The sequence below is a fragment of the Crocodylus porosus genome, unplaced genomic scaffold (assembly GCF_001723895.1).
Source record: "Crocodylus porosus isolate Cpor-Errol unplaced genomic scaffold, CroPor_comp1, whole genome shotgun sequence".
Classification (NCBI taxonomy): domain Eukaryota; kingdom Metazoa; phylum Chordata; order Crocodylia; family Crocodylidae; genus Crocodylus; species Crocodylus porosus.
Genome location: NW_017728947.1, coordinates 98179033 through 98194252, shown reverse-complemented (window position 1 = coordinate 98194252; position 15220 = coordinate 98179033). Strand labels below are relative to the sequence as shown.

The window sequence follows — 15220 nt, the reverse complement described above, 5'->3', positions numbered from 1 at the left end:
CCTGTGGGAGGGCAGACACCTCCCCACCTATTTGCCCTGCTGCAGCCCCAGCACCCAGACAGATTCACCCAGCACCAGCAGGCACCCAGGACCCCTTGCACACCCATCCTTTCACACACCCCTGACTGACACCCCCGCCCCCCACAACCCCGACAGTCCCCAAACCCTGGCCTTCCCAGGCCCACACGCAGATGCACATGATGCTCCTGCCTCCAATCAGCTTCTTGCTGGGGCAAGCCAGGAAGTGCTGGGACAAACTTCAATACTGAGCAGAGCAAAATCCTGGACATTTATTGATGTTTTAAAAAACAGCCTGAACAGAGATGGGAGAATGGAAAAAGAGGCTACGTCTGGGAAAACCTGGACATATGGTAATGCTACTTGCCCCCAGAGGTACAGGGCAGGGTTTAGGAGAGGGAAGACAGTGGAAAGACCAAGGCATGGTAGGATGAGGGCCTGTCCCAACCACCCTAAAGTGGCAGAAGCTAAGTCAGCGATTCTCAGCCTTTTTAACCTCAAGCATTGCCCCTCCATGCCTTTTTGAATTGAGATCTGAGGGTGCAGACAGAAGTGCAGCTCCCAGCTGTAACTGAGAACGATTTTTGCAAAGCGTTCTGGGTTACTTTACCCCGGACCAAACAGAAGTTCACTGCTGGCTCCAGGGGGGAGGGGAATCTAGATGTGCTGAGAGCTTGCAGCCAGGTTCCCATAGCAACAGCCAGGCTCTCTGCCAATGCTCGCTGTTTTCAGCATGCGAGAAGAGAAAGGCAGCGGAGGGAGCTCATTCTTGGGGCTCTCCAGCTCGTGCTGAAGGGTGGGGTGGGTGAACTGGAGACCCCCCCACTTAAGGCAGGCTGCAATACACCTGCCCTACCCTCTGGGGGGGGGGGGGCTGAAACCCCCCAGACTGAACTCCCTCTGGTCCCTTTCTCCCCCACTCCCATTGTGAAAACAGTGACAGGCTGGGAGCTCCACGCACACACAAGTTATAGAAGACACTATATTTTGTAACATCTTTATCTGATATCTCCTGCAGTGACAGGTCACATTTTCACCCAATTCGCCATTTTTGAAGCCGTGCATTTGTGTTTGGTCACAGCTATAAAACGCTTTTTGTGGCCAGATCAGGCGAATGTTGTCACTTCTGTCTGCACCCTCAGTGATGTTCCCGTGGGATACCAAATTCAGAAAAGTTGTGAAGGGGGTAAGGCTAGTTGAGAACCACTGGTATAGAGACTATCCTTTGCTTAAAAAGAAGAAGATATTTTGGTGTAATTTTTTTAACAGTACTTTTCAGCACTGGTATGATTTCCCCTGGCAAGGGAATGCAAAAAGTTATATGTTTTGAAAAAAGTGTGCCTGTACACACACCTCCCTATCCCCTTTTCAGGTAACAAGAGCAAACTGCGCCACCAATTGTAATTCAGAAAAAGTGTGGTATCAAGTTTTGGAAATGCTGGTTTACATAGCACCAAACATAATGGGATTCCAGATCTTGACTAGGGATATTTGAAGCTACCAAAACATTGGCAATGCATCAGGGGGCAAGTACCTCCCCCCCTGCACAATGACAGTGTGGCACGGGGCTGTGGCCAGCCAGAGCCAGGGCCTGGCAGCAGCAGGGGTCACAGTGACACCACAATTTCTGCCCCAAGTAGGGCGTAGGGCTGCAGCATAGTCAGAGCCAGCACCTGGCAGTGGCGCAGAGCTGTTCCCATCCCCTGTCCCAATGTCAACACTTGTATGTCACCTCTGTACCAAACTACAAGGCCACATATTCTATCTGAGCGTTCCTTGCCAGATCACCATTTCCACTGGCACTCTTTCCAAAACGTTGTACAGGAAAGCACAAGAAAAATTAAAAGAATATTTACCTTCTCGCCTATAAATGGTGCCTGAACTCAAGACTAAACATAATGGCAAAACAATAAAAAGGGGAAGTCAATGTTGCTGTTACCAATCCTGCATCTCTTCTGTAGAGACTATTGTATTTGTCAAAGTATCTTTCACAAAACCTAAACGTACGTGGGGGGAGGGGGTGGACACGGGACAGGAAAACATTACACAAAATCTTTCAAAACTTGTTGCTACCCTGGGAGTGGAAGGAATTAAGCATTTAGAACAGAGTGCTTCAGCAGGCTCAAAATGGAAACTCTAGGGGAAAAAAACCTGCAAGTGTTAGACTCACTAAACCTTACAGTTTCCATCCTCCTTCACAGTTTTCACTATCTCAACAAAACCTCTTGAAAACATGGAGAGACAATGTAAAACCACAGAGACTACAGACCACTGAGGCAATGTCTATGCTAATGCTTGCATTGCTACTGATACAGCAAAAGTAGATTAGACAATGCAGTGGTAAAAATGTTTGTGCTTTGGCTTTATACTAACCTTATCACTTGAACTACTAGCTGCAGTTCCACAGTGATAGCCTCACAGTAGAATATTACTTCACGAAGAAAAAAAAAGTCTGGGCAGAGAAAGCTGCATCTACAACGGAAACTGTTTAAAGTGTCTCTCCTTCCTCCCCCTACATCAGTGGCAGCTGGTAGGCCATGCTTGCATTGAGAAGAGAGATCTACAATTTTTCCAATATGCCTGCCCTCAGTGGGAATGGCTACACAAACAGTCTACTCTGGGCTAAAAAGAGGTTGTGCTGTATCACATGTCAGCTGTTCCATGGTAATTGGCTGTACACAAGCTCTTACCCTGAAGTAGATGGAAAAGACTAACAGAGACAGGCTGCAATTTGCAAATGGAGGAAATAGGAACTCATTTTCCTAGTTTCTTTAATATGTATTTAAGCTATTTATTAAAAAAAGAAAAAGAAGAAAGCAGCAGCTAGCTTTAAACACTGCTTCTCTCCAATACAAATATTTTTTTACACCACCAAGTATGGAAAGTTTATGTTATTTTTTTAATCTTAAAATATTTTTTACAAAAATTTCTGGTACTGTGTTCAAGGAAATAAGGACTCCCACACTTTATTTTTGCTTTCTCTACACTTAAAATGCTTAGCAGACACCTAATTTAAAAAAGTAGCTATTAAGATAGTTGAAAATATTATACCAGTTCCCCACTGAAATAGTTCATAGGAACATAATCCATTTAGTCAAAATTTAACCAAGAAGTAACCTACAAATGACAAATAAAGTATTTTGCTAAGGTCATTCAGCTGGAAATTTAAAAATGTCATTCTAATTCCAACCAAAATTCAAAACGCTGAAGTTTCCATGAAAAATCTGACTTAGCGGCTGCAAAAGAACTCAACAGCAAGCCCAAGGGGCATCCTAATGAAGATAACACACCCTTTCCCTACAAACTTCAGGTAGATAGTATTTGTATTTCCCTTTGGTCTTAGTTGCAACCTGGAGCTCTATCAAGTATCTCAACCTTTTTGTAGTATGCATCCTTCAGGGATATGCACCTTGAATAGTTAAGGAAATGGAACTGAGAGGCAAATGTCTTTGCTAAGTTCTTAGCTAAAAAAAAAAGAATGGGGGGGTATGAGGGAGAAGGATCCTTGTCTGTTCAGACCCACTCAACACACACTTGTCTATTCTTGGACCTTCCTGCTCTTTGAATAACTATTGCTCTTCCCTCTTGCTACCTGGCTAAGGTGTAAGCAACAGAAATATAAATCAACATAATTTTGGCAGTTTCTCTATTATCCACAGGGCGCTGAAACAAGCTACCAGAGTCTAGTTTTAGAGTAACTGTGCTACTGTTTTGCAAAGTTGTAAAGCAACTGAAAGAGTGAATCTGTCTGCAGTCTCAGGAAAACAAGTTTTCAACTCCTGCCAAGAGGGAGGAATTTAAAAAAAAAATCCTGCATATCAAGTACAAATATATAGTATTTGAGACAGTAGTTTTTCATTTTTGAACAAATCCTGCTCATCTCTCTTTCACACATTGAATAGATGTGCCCAAAAGTGAGCAAGGCTAGGCTGACAATGTTATAGCCTAATTAGTGGCCTCAGAATGGGTTAATTGGAATCGCAATATACAATAGGTCAATGCAATGAGTTTGAACTAAAGATTAGAAAGACTACATCCACAGACTGAAGAATTACATATGATCCTAATCAAATTACATGATAAATTATTTCTGCGACAGAATAGCCACAGACCTGGTACAAAAAACACATTCTTTAAATTTTTAGAGCAAAAGTCTAAAATTTCACTTTTAAAAATAAGGTTAACCTCCAACAAAAAATTTCCCCATTAAATTCAAATGGACTCCAACATAGCCTTGTGTCTGCAACAAAATTGATAAAAACAGAGACAAAGGTGTGATTTTCCCTGTTTGTCTCAATGCTGGTATTTACTTACTTCTCATTAGGTTTCAGGACAAACATGCAGGGTCAGATCAAGAGAAAAGTAAAAAGGACACAGGCACCCAGACACCACTTAGGTAGAACTACCCATCTAAATCCAAGAAAGCATTTCACAAAGTCACCTAACCAATTTGGCACCTGAAGCTCACAGGTGCTCGAGTTCAGGTGCTCTGTGAACCCAGACATGTTTCCACCATGACTGAGCAGAATATTTAGGCACCTCACACTTAGAAGCTATTTAGGGGCCACAAACTAGGTACGTTTGAGTGCCTGTACATTAGTGTGGCAGCTGCTCCAATGCACTGTAATTAGTGTGTTGAAGCAGACTCAATTAAATCGAGTCTGCTGGAGTGTGGTAATTACTGTGCTCCAGCCAACCTCTGCACCTCGTGTATCAGTGTCCACACACTTCAAAATGATGGCAGGGGCACTTGAACTAAAGCTCGTCAAACGAGCTTTAGTTCAAAAGCCCCTGCCACTATTTAAGTGTGAGGACATTGACACATGAGACGCTGCAGCACTTTAATTAGAGTGGCTCAGAGATGCTCTAAGTAAAACGCTGCCCGCCAACCCCCAGAGCACATGTAAAAGTGCCCTTTGTGCCCAAGTCCCCCAAGTTCAGTAGGCAAGCTTAGACCATGCCCAATACCAACCTTGTGACAGTCCATTCAGTATTCACAGCAATTTTAATTAAAAAGTACATCACCACACACTTTTTGGACAATAACCTCACAGTTACACCACTCATGCAGGCAGTGACAGCCCTGGGTTCCAGGCCTTCATCAATTTGAGTATATTAAATCCCACATCTCCCACACTCCCAGGAGAGTGGTCTTAACTATTCAATTAAAAACAAGACTGGGATGAAGAAAGTCTCCAACCTTATTGTCAAAGCTAGATGACTGGGAAGAAAATACAGGATTCAAACAGTAAGAAAAGAGCAGGTAAAAGGGAACCTAACTCTACAGAAGAGTGATGAGGACACTCTTGAGTGTGGGTTGGGGGGGGGGGGCAGGGGGGAAAAGAGTACACATAAAACCTACATAAAAATGCTTAGGATAGGAATCTCCTTAGGCTGAGAAGGGCCAAGAACCCAGATCTCCCATTTCCCAGGTAGTGTTCTCTTATGCATAGGATAAGCATCATCACTTCACTCCCTAGTTATCTTAGCTTTTAGGCACAGGAATATTCAGCCTCTTTGGGTTTGGCACCTAGAATTCACTGCTGATTATTATAAAAAATATATTAAAACACATAATATTGTTATAAATTTTAAATATAAAATTATACTACTAATATAGTCTAAGCACAGAAGGATTTACCTATATCCTATGCTTAGCCATCCACTGTGGATGCATCATGGCTATTAAGCCAGCGGCCTGTCAAGAGTTGCTGATATCCACTTGCTCCCCACAACATTAAGCCCCACACCCTGTCCATTTTTCTCTAGTGCCTAAGATCTTCTCCAGGTTTCAGTACCAAACACTGAAATAATATTCTCTCTCAAGTGCCAGCATTTCAGCTGTCCTTTTAAAGATGTGATAGCCTCTTGCAAACCCCTCTCTGCCCCCTCCAAAAAGAAGAACACACACCACAGTCTATTTTTTTACCCATACAAAATCTGGAAGCACACTGAAAATTTAAAATTTGGCAACACTAAGCTAAAACATTTTCTAACACTGAGATGTGCATGACAGATTGGCCTCCATTTGTATTATGGTAGTGCTGAAAGGGCATGAGGCAAGGAATTTCAAAGTAATACCACAGCTATTGTCTACAATGTATTATTCATTTTAACCCAAGTTTATTCAATAAAAACTTTCCACATCTGAATTCCCAAAAAGTTCTTTTAGAACCCGAGGTACCAGAAAATCCAGCCTTTAAACTGGAACCCTGCCTGTAGTTCAGTCCTTTGAGACTGAGTTCCCTTGATCATGGGCTCAGATTTGTGGGATATTTTTTCTTCACACAGGCCAACTTTCCATGTTACCATGACACACTCAATTGCACTTCAGACAGATGGGGAATATAACTGTTTTTAAAAAGATACCCCAAGGAATTCTGATCTCTCTAATTTGCTTCAAAAATTAAAAAAAAAGCTTTTTAACAATTTTCATAACAGGTTCTTAATAAAAGGAGCTGCATATAGTATGTTTCTGAATTACATTTTGTTTGGAGATGTACTTTTGAATAATTTTACCTTATGTTAGAGAAAGATGGGGAAATTAGGTAATGAAGTACCTAATGAAATATTCATCTGTTTTTTGATACAGCCTAAATACAATTCTTATACGATATGTTGAGGCCAACTTGAAGAGTTTGATCTCATGAAAAGTTATAAAAGAAAAATGCAATGAACGACAGACATTAAAAACAGAACAACTCACTTTAAATAAACAGTTAAGAGTTTGGGGGAGGGGGGCGTTATTTACAGCTTAAAAGACAGACATGCATCAGCGTAGGACTTCAGCAGTTGCAAGAAGTGATATATATTTTCCCCTAAAAAAGTATGCTAAGATTTATTTTAATTAGAATTTTTGCAAAGTGTAAAGTTAGGAAGTATTCTTAATTCTATGAATCTCAATGTTTTTGTAAATTTTGTAGAACATTCGATTCAAATTTCAAATGCCAATTTTTGAACAAAGTAAAAAAAAAATCACTTCTAAGAAATGCTTTCCAAATATATACCAGATATTTTCATTATTTATGCATTATTAATGCTTGGTATTTTTCTAATGTCTTCCACATTCAGCTATGGAGTGTAGTGGTTTTTAAGGAGTTCTAATTTGTTCTCACAGGAAAAGCTTTGCAGCACAAACATTAATGTTACACAAACTGTGAACCGATAACTTAGCTCTGCCCTGCCCCCCACACTCAATACCTTTCTGGGGTAATGACTTCACATCCTTTGACATCAGCACAGCCTGAAAGGGGGATGGGAGAGTCACAGGAGAAAGCAGCAAAACCTGCTTTTAACTATGAATGCAATGCTTCTCCGACTTCTTCAATCCTTCTAACAGCATTTCACGTAAAAATGATTTCTATATTCCCACAGTTTTACTCGGTCTACATCAAAATGAAATGGATTCTGTTACAAAGGACTTCCTGCTTTCCTTATCTGAGAATCACAATAGCCATTTATTAGCTAGCCAACGAGGGTTACAATTCACTAACACACACACACACAGTAACTCACCTCTAATATGCAAAAGGGCCACAGGCTGGAACGGCCCATTGGAGTTGGCTGCATCAACCACCATCCTGCTGCCAGCTTTATTACATGTCAACATCTAGGCTTCAGCAGGAAAGGCAATGTACTCCTTAAGGCAAGAAACCAGCCTCCATTTTAGTTTAAAAAAAGAGAGACAGAAACTGAAGCTCTCTGCAGCTGGAGGGAACTGGCTAGTTAGTGATGTCAGCAACCAGGAGAAATCTGATTGGCTAAGAGCGACAACTTAAAATGACACTAAAAAACTGCAAATGAAAAGCGGTTTCTGTGTGCCTGTCACTGTGTATTAAGCTTCTACATTTGTCTGCTTTTCCTTGTGCCTCCATTCATCAGGAACTTGAGCAAAAACTCCTTTTTTTCTGCACGCTCACATTAGCAAAGCCTCAAACAAACTTATCTTGACAAAAGAGCTTGAACAGAGAAGACTTAATACCCATGATTATTCCTCTGTTGATGCCATTTTCATGTTATATGCAAAGAAAATGCATGTATAAACTGTCTAGTGCAGTAGATACATTTATTTGTACTGAAATAGCAAAATTTTAGCTATAGTTTCTTTTAAAAATAAACTCACCAAATCATCAAGAAAAGTTCTCATAAAGCATACGTTGCTATATTATTTCACTCCATGAGAAGGGCAGCACCTTTCTTCAATGCTAGTTTTCAAAAGCTGTTCATTTACACAACTTTAATCTATAGGGATGTTACCATATACTAGAATAAAACTCTAGTGAGAGACATCACCTTTCACAGATCAGCCTCTCAATTAGTCAGGCCAAATACATTAAAAAAAAAAACGAGCAAGTAATTACACGGACACTTCATGGAAAATTTTGCAAAGTTTTCTATTAAGATAAAATTCTGAATTTACATCTTATTCTTTCCTGTATAGTCTAAGCTGAAATGAAGACACCTTAATATTTAACTTGAAGTACAAGCTGGGAAAAAAATTAGATCCAGTTTTTAAAAAAAATTTCCATTCATAATATTTGTTTATAAATAAAACATGAGCTTCAGGTGTTTGAAATCCAAGCCTTGCAACACTAACAACCCGAACCCTTCACTGCATTTAAGTGAAACTAGCATTTGATTTTTACTGTATAACTTGAAAGAAATGTGAGGAAAAATGCATAAAATGTAAAATAACAGTTTTTTAAACTTTCATTTTTAAATAACTTAACATTTTGTTAAAGGGATACAACACGTAAACATTTCTTAACCATGTAAGATTTTAAATTTGCCAGCATTTATTTGAAGCAATTAGTTTTAAGATTATTTCTTTTTTCTCTTTGTTGTTCACAGAAATACATACATTATTATGCTCATCTTTGTACTAAAAGCCATTTTAAATATAATGGAAATGGCTTAAAGTCTAACAGCATCATCCTAAACTATCAACATTTGTTCAGGGAAGGTCTGTCAAGAAGGTGGGGGAAAAAGAGCAACAGTCAGCATAATACACAATACCTGGAACTACATTCTTCTGGTCTTCCAAGGTAACTAAAAATCATAGGAAATGCTTTAGAATTTGTGAATATTTTAGCCAATATGAAAATTTATGTCCACAATGCAAAGACCATCAAAAGCCAAGTCTATTAAACTATGATACGCTCTGCCTTCTGACTGGATTATGCCCTGACCAACTATAAACTCTGCCAAGTGGCATCAGTCCACTCTAAATTGTAAACTCTTAGGGAGAAAGACTATGTGCAAAGTTTTGTACAGCACCACACAGATTATACCCAGATATAAGATCTTACCAACACAAGACTCTCCTGAACCAAGGGAATACAACCTTTATAGAGTAAAGCACATTTACTTGAATAAAAGGTGGTTTCTCCACTCCCCTGCCTTCTGCCTCTTCCCCTCCCCAACAAATCAGCATAAGGAAAAGAAAAGCCCCTTGTCTTGTAATCACATACAAGGAAATCTCTCTAAATACACCATCATTAAACTGCTGCCAAAAGCTGCATGTGCTCAACAACAGAAACCAACTATATGCCATTGATTATATGCAGCCAACACGGAGCATGGCTAAAATACATGGCCCGCATCATGCTGATGGGAAGCTACCACAGATAGATTACTTCAACTCATCTGAATAAGACATATGGTAATGCTCATTAAGTGCAGTCCCCCTCACCACCGACTCTTTTTCAAAGTCATGGGGAGGCACTGCATATACATTTTTGGGGCATCCCAGGTCTCATGACAAGAACACCCAGTTCCTGTCACGAGTGGGGTAATTAGCACATGAATCATTGGGGGGGGGGAAGGGGGTAGGAAGGGACATCTAGAGTACACATCCATACTGAGCAGTACTTAGCTGTGGGGTCACTGTGGCTTGAAGTGCTGTCTACTCTGCTGGGGCCCAGCACAATGAACTACATGGTAATTTAGGAGCCTTTGGCTTTGGACTAATAACATGCATAGTTTGTACTACATAGAAATAGGTGCCAAAATGATGCCAAAAAGTGCACTGACAGAGTTTTCCTGTACTAAAACTGGCAGCAGTTAAAAAAGTAACATCTGTCAATTCTGGATGAATTAAGTGTATGGGTACTATATGGAAATTGCTACAGCCATGTTTAATTTCAAGGTTAGTTTTCAGATTTGCCTCTCACTACCATGTGGTCAGGGAGAGCAGGGTCTGACAGTAAGACGGGGCTGCAGGAGGAAGAAGTTGAGGGGCAGAGGGCAAAGGGGCTACAGGTCTCCCTTGATGTATGTGGGTTTGATTTATGCAAATTTGTTCTTACGCAATGACCCTTTTTATACGTGAAATGTATTATATGTGAGGTAAATTCACTGTTATGCAACCAGCATAGGCACGCTCCCCCCTCCCCCAAGCAGGTAGATCTGTGAGTTTGTGAGGGGAGGGGAAAGGACCGTAAGCAGAGGCGAGGGGGAAGGGAAAGGGCCATGGGGCCAGGAAACCACTCACTGCAGCTACTCTGGGAGTGGCTGATGCTAATGGCTTGCAGCCGCTGGGCTGCGTGGTGCCCCAAACCCCCAGGACTCTGCTCCCCCTGAGGGACCGTGTCCCAAACCCCCATGGATGGTGTAGCCTAGCAGCTGCAGCCCCTGCTGCAGCGGCCCTAGCAGCGGCTGATGCCAGCTGGCTGCACTTTGCCCTGAACCCCCAAGCATAGTACAGCCTAGCGGCTGCAAGCACATGGCATCCGCCACTCCCAGGGCTGCATCAGGGGTGGACTGCTGCCTGCAGCAGGACAAAAGGGGGCTGGGGCTGGCAGTGGTACCAGGCTCTTCCTGGTGCTTGGGATGGGCTGCAGCAATGGGAGGGGGGCTGCTGCCACCCCAAAGTTCACCATAGACCCCTGACAACCTGCCCTCCTAGCACTGCTGCCAAGTGCCGGGAAGAGCCTGGTGCTGTTGCCAGCTCCAGCCTGCTCTCGTCCTGCTGCAGGCTGCTGCCCACCCCTGCGATTGGTAGACGCTGCTTGCTTGCAGCTGCTGGGCTGCACTGTGCCAGGGGATTCAGGGCACTGTGCAGCCCAGTGGCTGCAGGCATTGGGGTGAGGTGAGTGAGGAGAAGCAGAGCAGTGGGGTGAGTGGGTATGCCACCTACTCCGAGCACCTTGAAGAGCCTGGTGCTGCCCCTGCTGCAGCCCTGGGAGCAGCAGATGCCGCCTGCTTGCAGCTACTGGGCTGCACCACTGACCCTTTCCCTGCCACTCCCCTGGCCCCAACCTCAGTTTCACTCCCTCATTCCCTCACCGCTGTGGGGACACATCCCTATCTGTTTCATTGTAAACTGGGTTCAATTTATGCAAATTCGATTTATGAGCTGCTCTCTGGGAATGCATGTACCGCATAAAAATCGAGGGAAACCTGTACCTGACTTCCCAGATTGATTTTCCCTCCTATAGCAGTGGGAAGGGGACAAACTCAAGGCAAGACAATTTTCCATATATAGAATCTAATTATTGGGGGTCCTCTTATAATCAGGATCATCTTCTAATTCAAGTAAATACAGTAATTCTTATTTTCATGAGAGAAATTGAGAACAGAATAGCGTAAATAAGTCTGGCTTTTCCCACTTAGTCAAAGTGAAATTCAGTTTTACATCACACTAAAAATTAAGACTACAGCAAAGTTTGACCAACTGCATGGTTTCATGGGTTCCCTCACCTCACCTAAATGCATTTCTCTTCTCTGACTGCGCTGCACCTCGTCTTCTACATCAACTCCCATTTTACCTCTTGCATGTCTGCCCCTGTGGCCGTTAATTACAGCAGCAGAGACGCAAAGATTTTGAGTCCAACAATAGGGAGGTTAGATGCTCTGTTAGGACACAGTAAAGTAGATGGTGGTGTCCAGAGCAGCAGTCACAATAGGGATATAACATGAGACAAGTTTTGTTTCTGGTGCAAGTAGTGCCTAGCTGAGGGGAATCCGAAGTTTTGGAACATCCAAGAAAGCTTTGCACAGGTGAGAAGCACTGTAAGTAGATGCAATCTCCTGTCATCATTCAGCAACTGAATGTAACCCAGGTGGTACTCCAAGAGGTACCCCCTCTCCAGTTGAAGGGATCAAAGCAGGTGCACAAGTGCTGTGGGAGGTGTAGGGACTCTCCTCCCCCTATAGAGCAGAGCCAGACCACCAATGGGGACTTAACTATATACCTTTTAATACTGGGAACATAATAGGCATAAATCAGAGGGTACAGTAGACACTACAATGCCCCAAGGGGGCAGGATTCAACAAAGGTTAGACACTTACAATCACTGACAAAAAACAGGGTTAACAAAATATAAAACACAAACAGCAGAACAAACAATACAGGTTGGTGAAATATTAGAAGGCACAAAATGCAAAATGTCAAATGACAAGGAAATATAGGGCCTTAGTACCTGGAGGGGGATATAGGGGGGGAGAAGACAATGGCCCCTTTCCACTAAAAGATTTGCTTCTTGTTATCTCACTCACCCCAAGTCACCTCAGCTGGGACTTGAACCCAGATCTCCCATGTGGTGGGGCAGGAACAGTCATATTCTGCAGAGGACACTCCATATTTTGGAGAAGCCATGGGCACAGGGGAAGTGAAGAAGGATCCTAAAATCTGAACATTTGGACCTCAGCCTCAAGAATGCCCAGAATATTAAGGCTCAGCATCCGTCTTCCCCAGAAGATGAAGAGGAGTAGGTGGATTAGCATGGAAGAGTCTGAAAGGATTTTCTCTCTCATGTTCTCTGGCACAGTATTCATCCTGGAATAAGTTAACTTCTCTTGCAGCTTAGATAAAATGGCAGTCTTTACCCATGTAAGTGGTCTTTATCTTCATGAACTTCACTAGTGTCTACTGTCAGACACTACCTTATCAAATATGATTAAGCTTCTTAGAGAATGGTAAGACAGCTTTTCTCAGAATAATCCATCTACTCTCTAAGGCTTGAGTCAGAGTTGGCATCTGGCCACAGAGCTTGTCATTAGAGCGCTTGCTGCCAATCTCAGTCCATGGAATCATGTAAGTTCTGTCTGTGCTGGATGGCATACGTACATTTGTATTTGACTGAATCTCTAACAGTCCTCTCCTCTTCACCTTGAGAGTTTCGAGCACATTTTGGAGAAAGGCTCTGCTAATACTCTATACTACAATTTTTACCATCCAAATTCAAAAATGTTTCAAGCAAGTGGATCCAGAATATCTGCTTCTCCTACCTCAACTGGTTTGTACATTAATTTTTTCAGTTAAGTTCCTTATTAAGCAGGCTCCTTTGGGGGCTTCTTTGTGCAGGACTACTTAAATTGCACTACAAAGCACTTGCCTTCATCAGTGTTCATTACTGTTTTCAACTCTTCTTTCTTGATAGAGTATCTCCATTGGATGGAACAGTCAATGCCTAACAACCTAACTGAATTCTCCAGAAAAGGTAAATCCCTGGCAGGAGTTACCTCACATTGAAATTTTTGGCCTATCAAGTGAGGTCAATTCTGAATGAAACATCCCTTCCAAGCCTCAAATTTCCTATTTAACATAGCAATGAAATATCTTATTCTAAGCATATTTCTAACCCTCAGACAAAAAAAGTGTTTGTTTCATATTTTTCCCATTTTACAACAATTATGAGAAGACTGCTGTGCGCCCCTGACCCCATGTGTCACTTTTTCCACCACAGGATGCAAGTTATTTTCCAAGCTAATAAATACATTAATTGGCAATACCTTACTCCTGAATTGAGCAGAACCATATTTTTTCATAACTATTTCTATTTTAACTTTAAGTCCTTCAAATAAGGTATCAGAATTTTTAAATACCAGGGCAAAATTCAGGGGAGATGAGAAAAACCAAACAATTAAAGAGAAAACAAAACCTTTCACTTTTAAATAAGTTAATTAAAATGCACAAAAGTTAACACAAAGGAAGAATAATTAAAAAAGGAATGAATTAGGTAACAGAATCATTTGAGATGGAAAATCCAGATATGGACAAACCCATATTAGCATGGTTGCTCACCACAGCTGAGAAAATTAAGGGAAAAAAATCATTTGATGTACTCAAATTCATCAAGAGTCTGATGTACTTGAATGGCTTTAGAAATTAAGAGAATGCAGCACTGACAGTAGCAGATGCAAAACTCTTAATGCTTTCAAATGCTGACTAAGGAGTAGGTGTTTGATAGAGCAAGTGAACTGACTAAAGACTTACAAATTCAACCCCAAGGTTTGTGTAGTCCAGAAAGAGAGAGTTGTTATGGTCAGTTATAGTTAAAAAGGGACACAGTTTAACACAGAAAATTAAAAGGCTATACTAGAAACACATTCTCTCTTAGGCACGAAAAAAACAGCTCAAGGATCAGTTTTTGGGAAGGTGACCAATCCATAGGACCAGGTAAGACAATCCAGGTACTATGCACAACCTCGTGTGGACCCTCATTTTATTTCTGTGCTGTGGTCCTATCCCCAGGAAACCAATTCATTTAACCATTAGATCAGATGGATGAAGAGGGGATGTCACCATTTCTTGGGTGAGTGTTGGCCTTTGCTCCAGGACACTACTCCTTGCGTCCAAATCCTGCTTATGGAGATCTTCTATTGACTCCCCTTTTCACTTTAGTTTTGATATTAAAATGTAGAAACAATTATTTTTAAATAACAAAACTATAAAGAATCTCTCATCCTTGACTGCAGGAGCCTCATATTCTGCTCCAATTACCTAACAAATAAGCACCTGTATTTAAATGTATAAAATTAGATTCTGTATTTGGCTAATGAAGATTTTATGAAAGGAGGAATTTAATGTGCTGGCAAAGAGTTCTGAATGATTATGACAGAACTCTATGCAAAAGAACCAATTAGCAAAACTGTACTCCTGAAACCAATAAAAGGAGTAACAGGAAGCTATTTTTAAAAGAGATCTGAAATACATGGAGGGATAGGTAAAAGTTGAAAATAAGGCACCACATTTCCAGAGCCTTTATTTTCATGGATTCTATCCAAGTTTCAGTGGAAACAGGTTTGGTTGGAAATGCTGCCAGTAACAGATGAAGAACTTTCTCTTAACACTTTCTGATGGTAAGGAGTAGGTGTCTGATACAGTAACTGAACAGAATAATGTTTATGAACACAATCCTATGATCTTGTTTAAAGTTAGCTTGAAAAAAAAAAAAAAAAAAAAAAAAAAAAAAGTCTT

At 41.4% G+C, this 15220-nt stretch overlaps 1 protein-coding gene across 2 annotated transcripts in view; it reads right to left on the bottom strand.

Annotated features, from left to right (window-relative positions):
* Window positions 1–15220, bottom strand: part of PPP2R5C (protein phosphatase 2 regulatory subunit B'gamma) — a 143160-nt gene that overhangs the window by 90954 nt on the left and 36986 nt on the right. Inside the window, exon 1 of one of the 2 annotated variants that reach the window (XM_019552525.1) lies at window positions 7534–7723. The exons of the other annotated variant lie outside the window; for it this stretch is intronic. Within the exon in view, the coding sequence (XP_019408070.1) occupies window positions 7534–7627 (94 nt within the window). The 5' untranslated portion in view covers window positions 7628–7723. Of the gene's footprint in view, window positions 1–7533; window positions 7724–15220 lie in introns of those variants that run through there. 2 annotated transcript variants of the gene reach the window in all.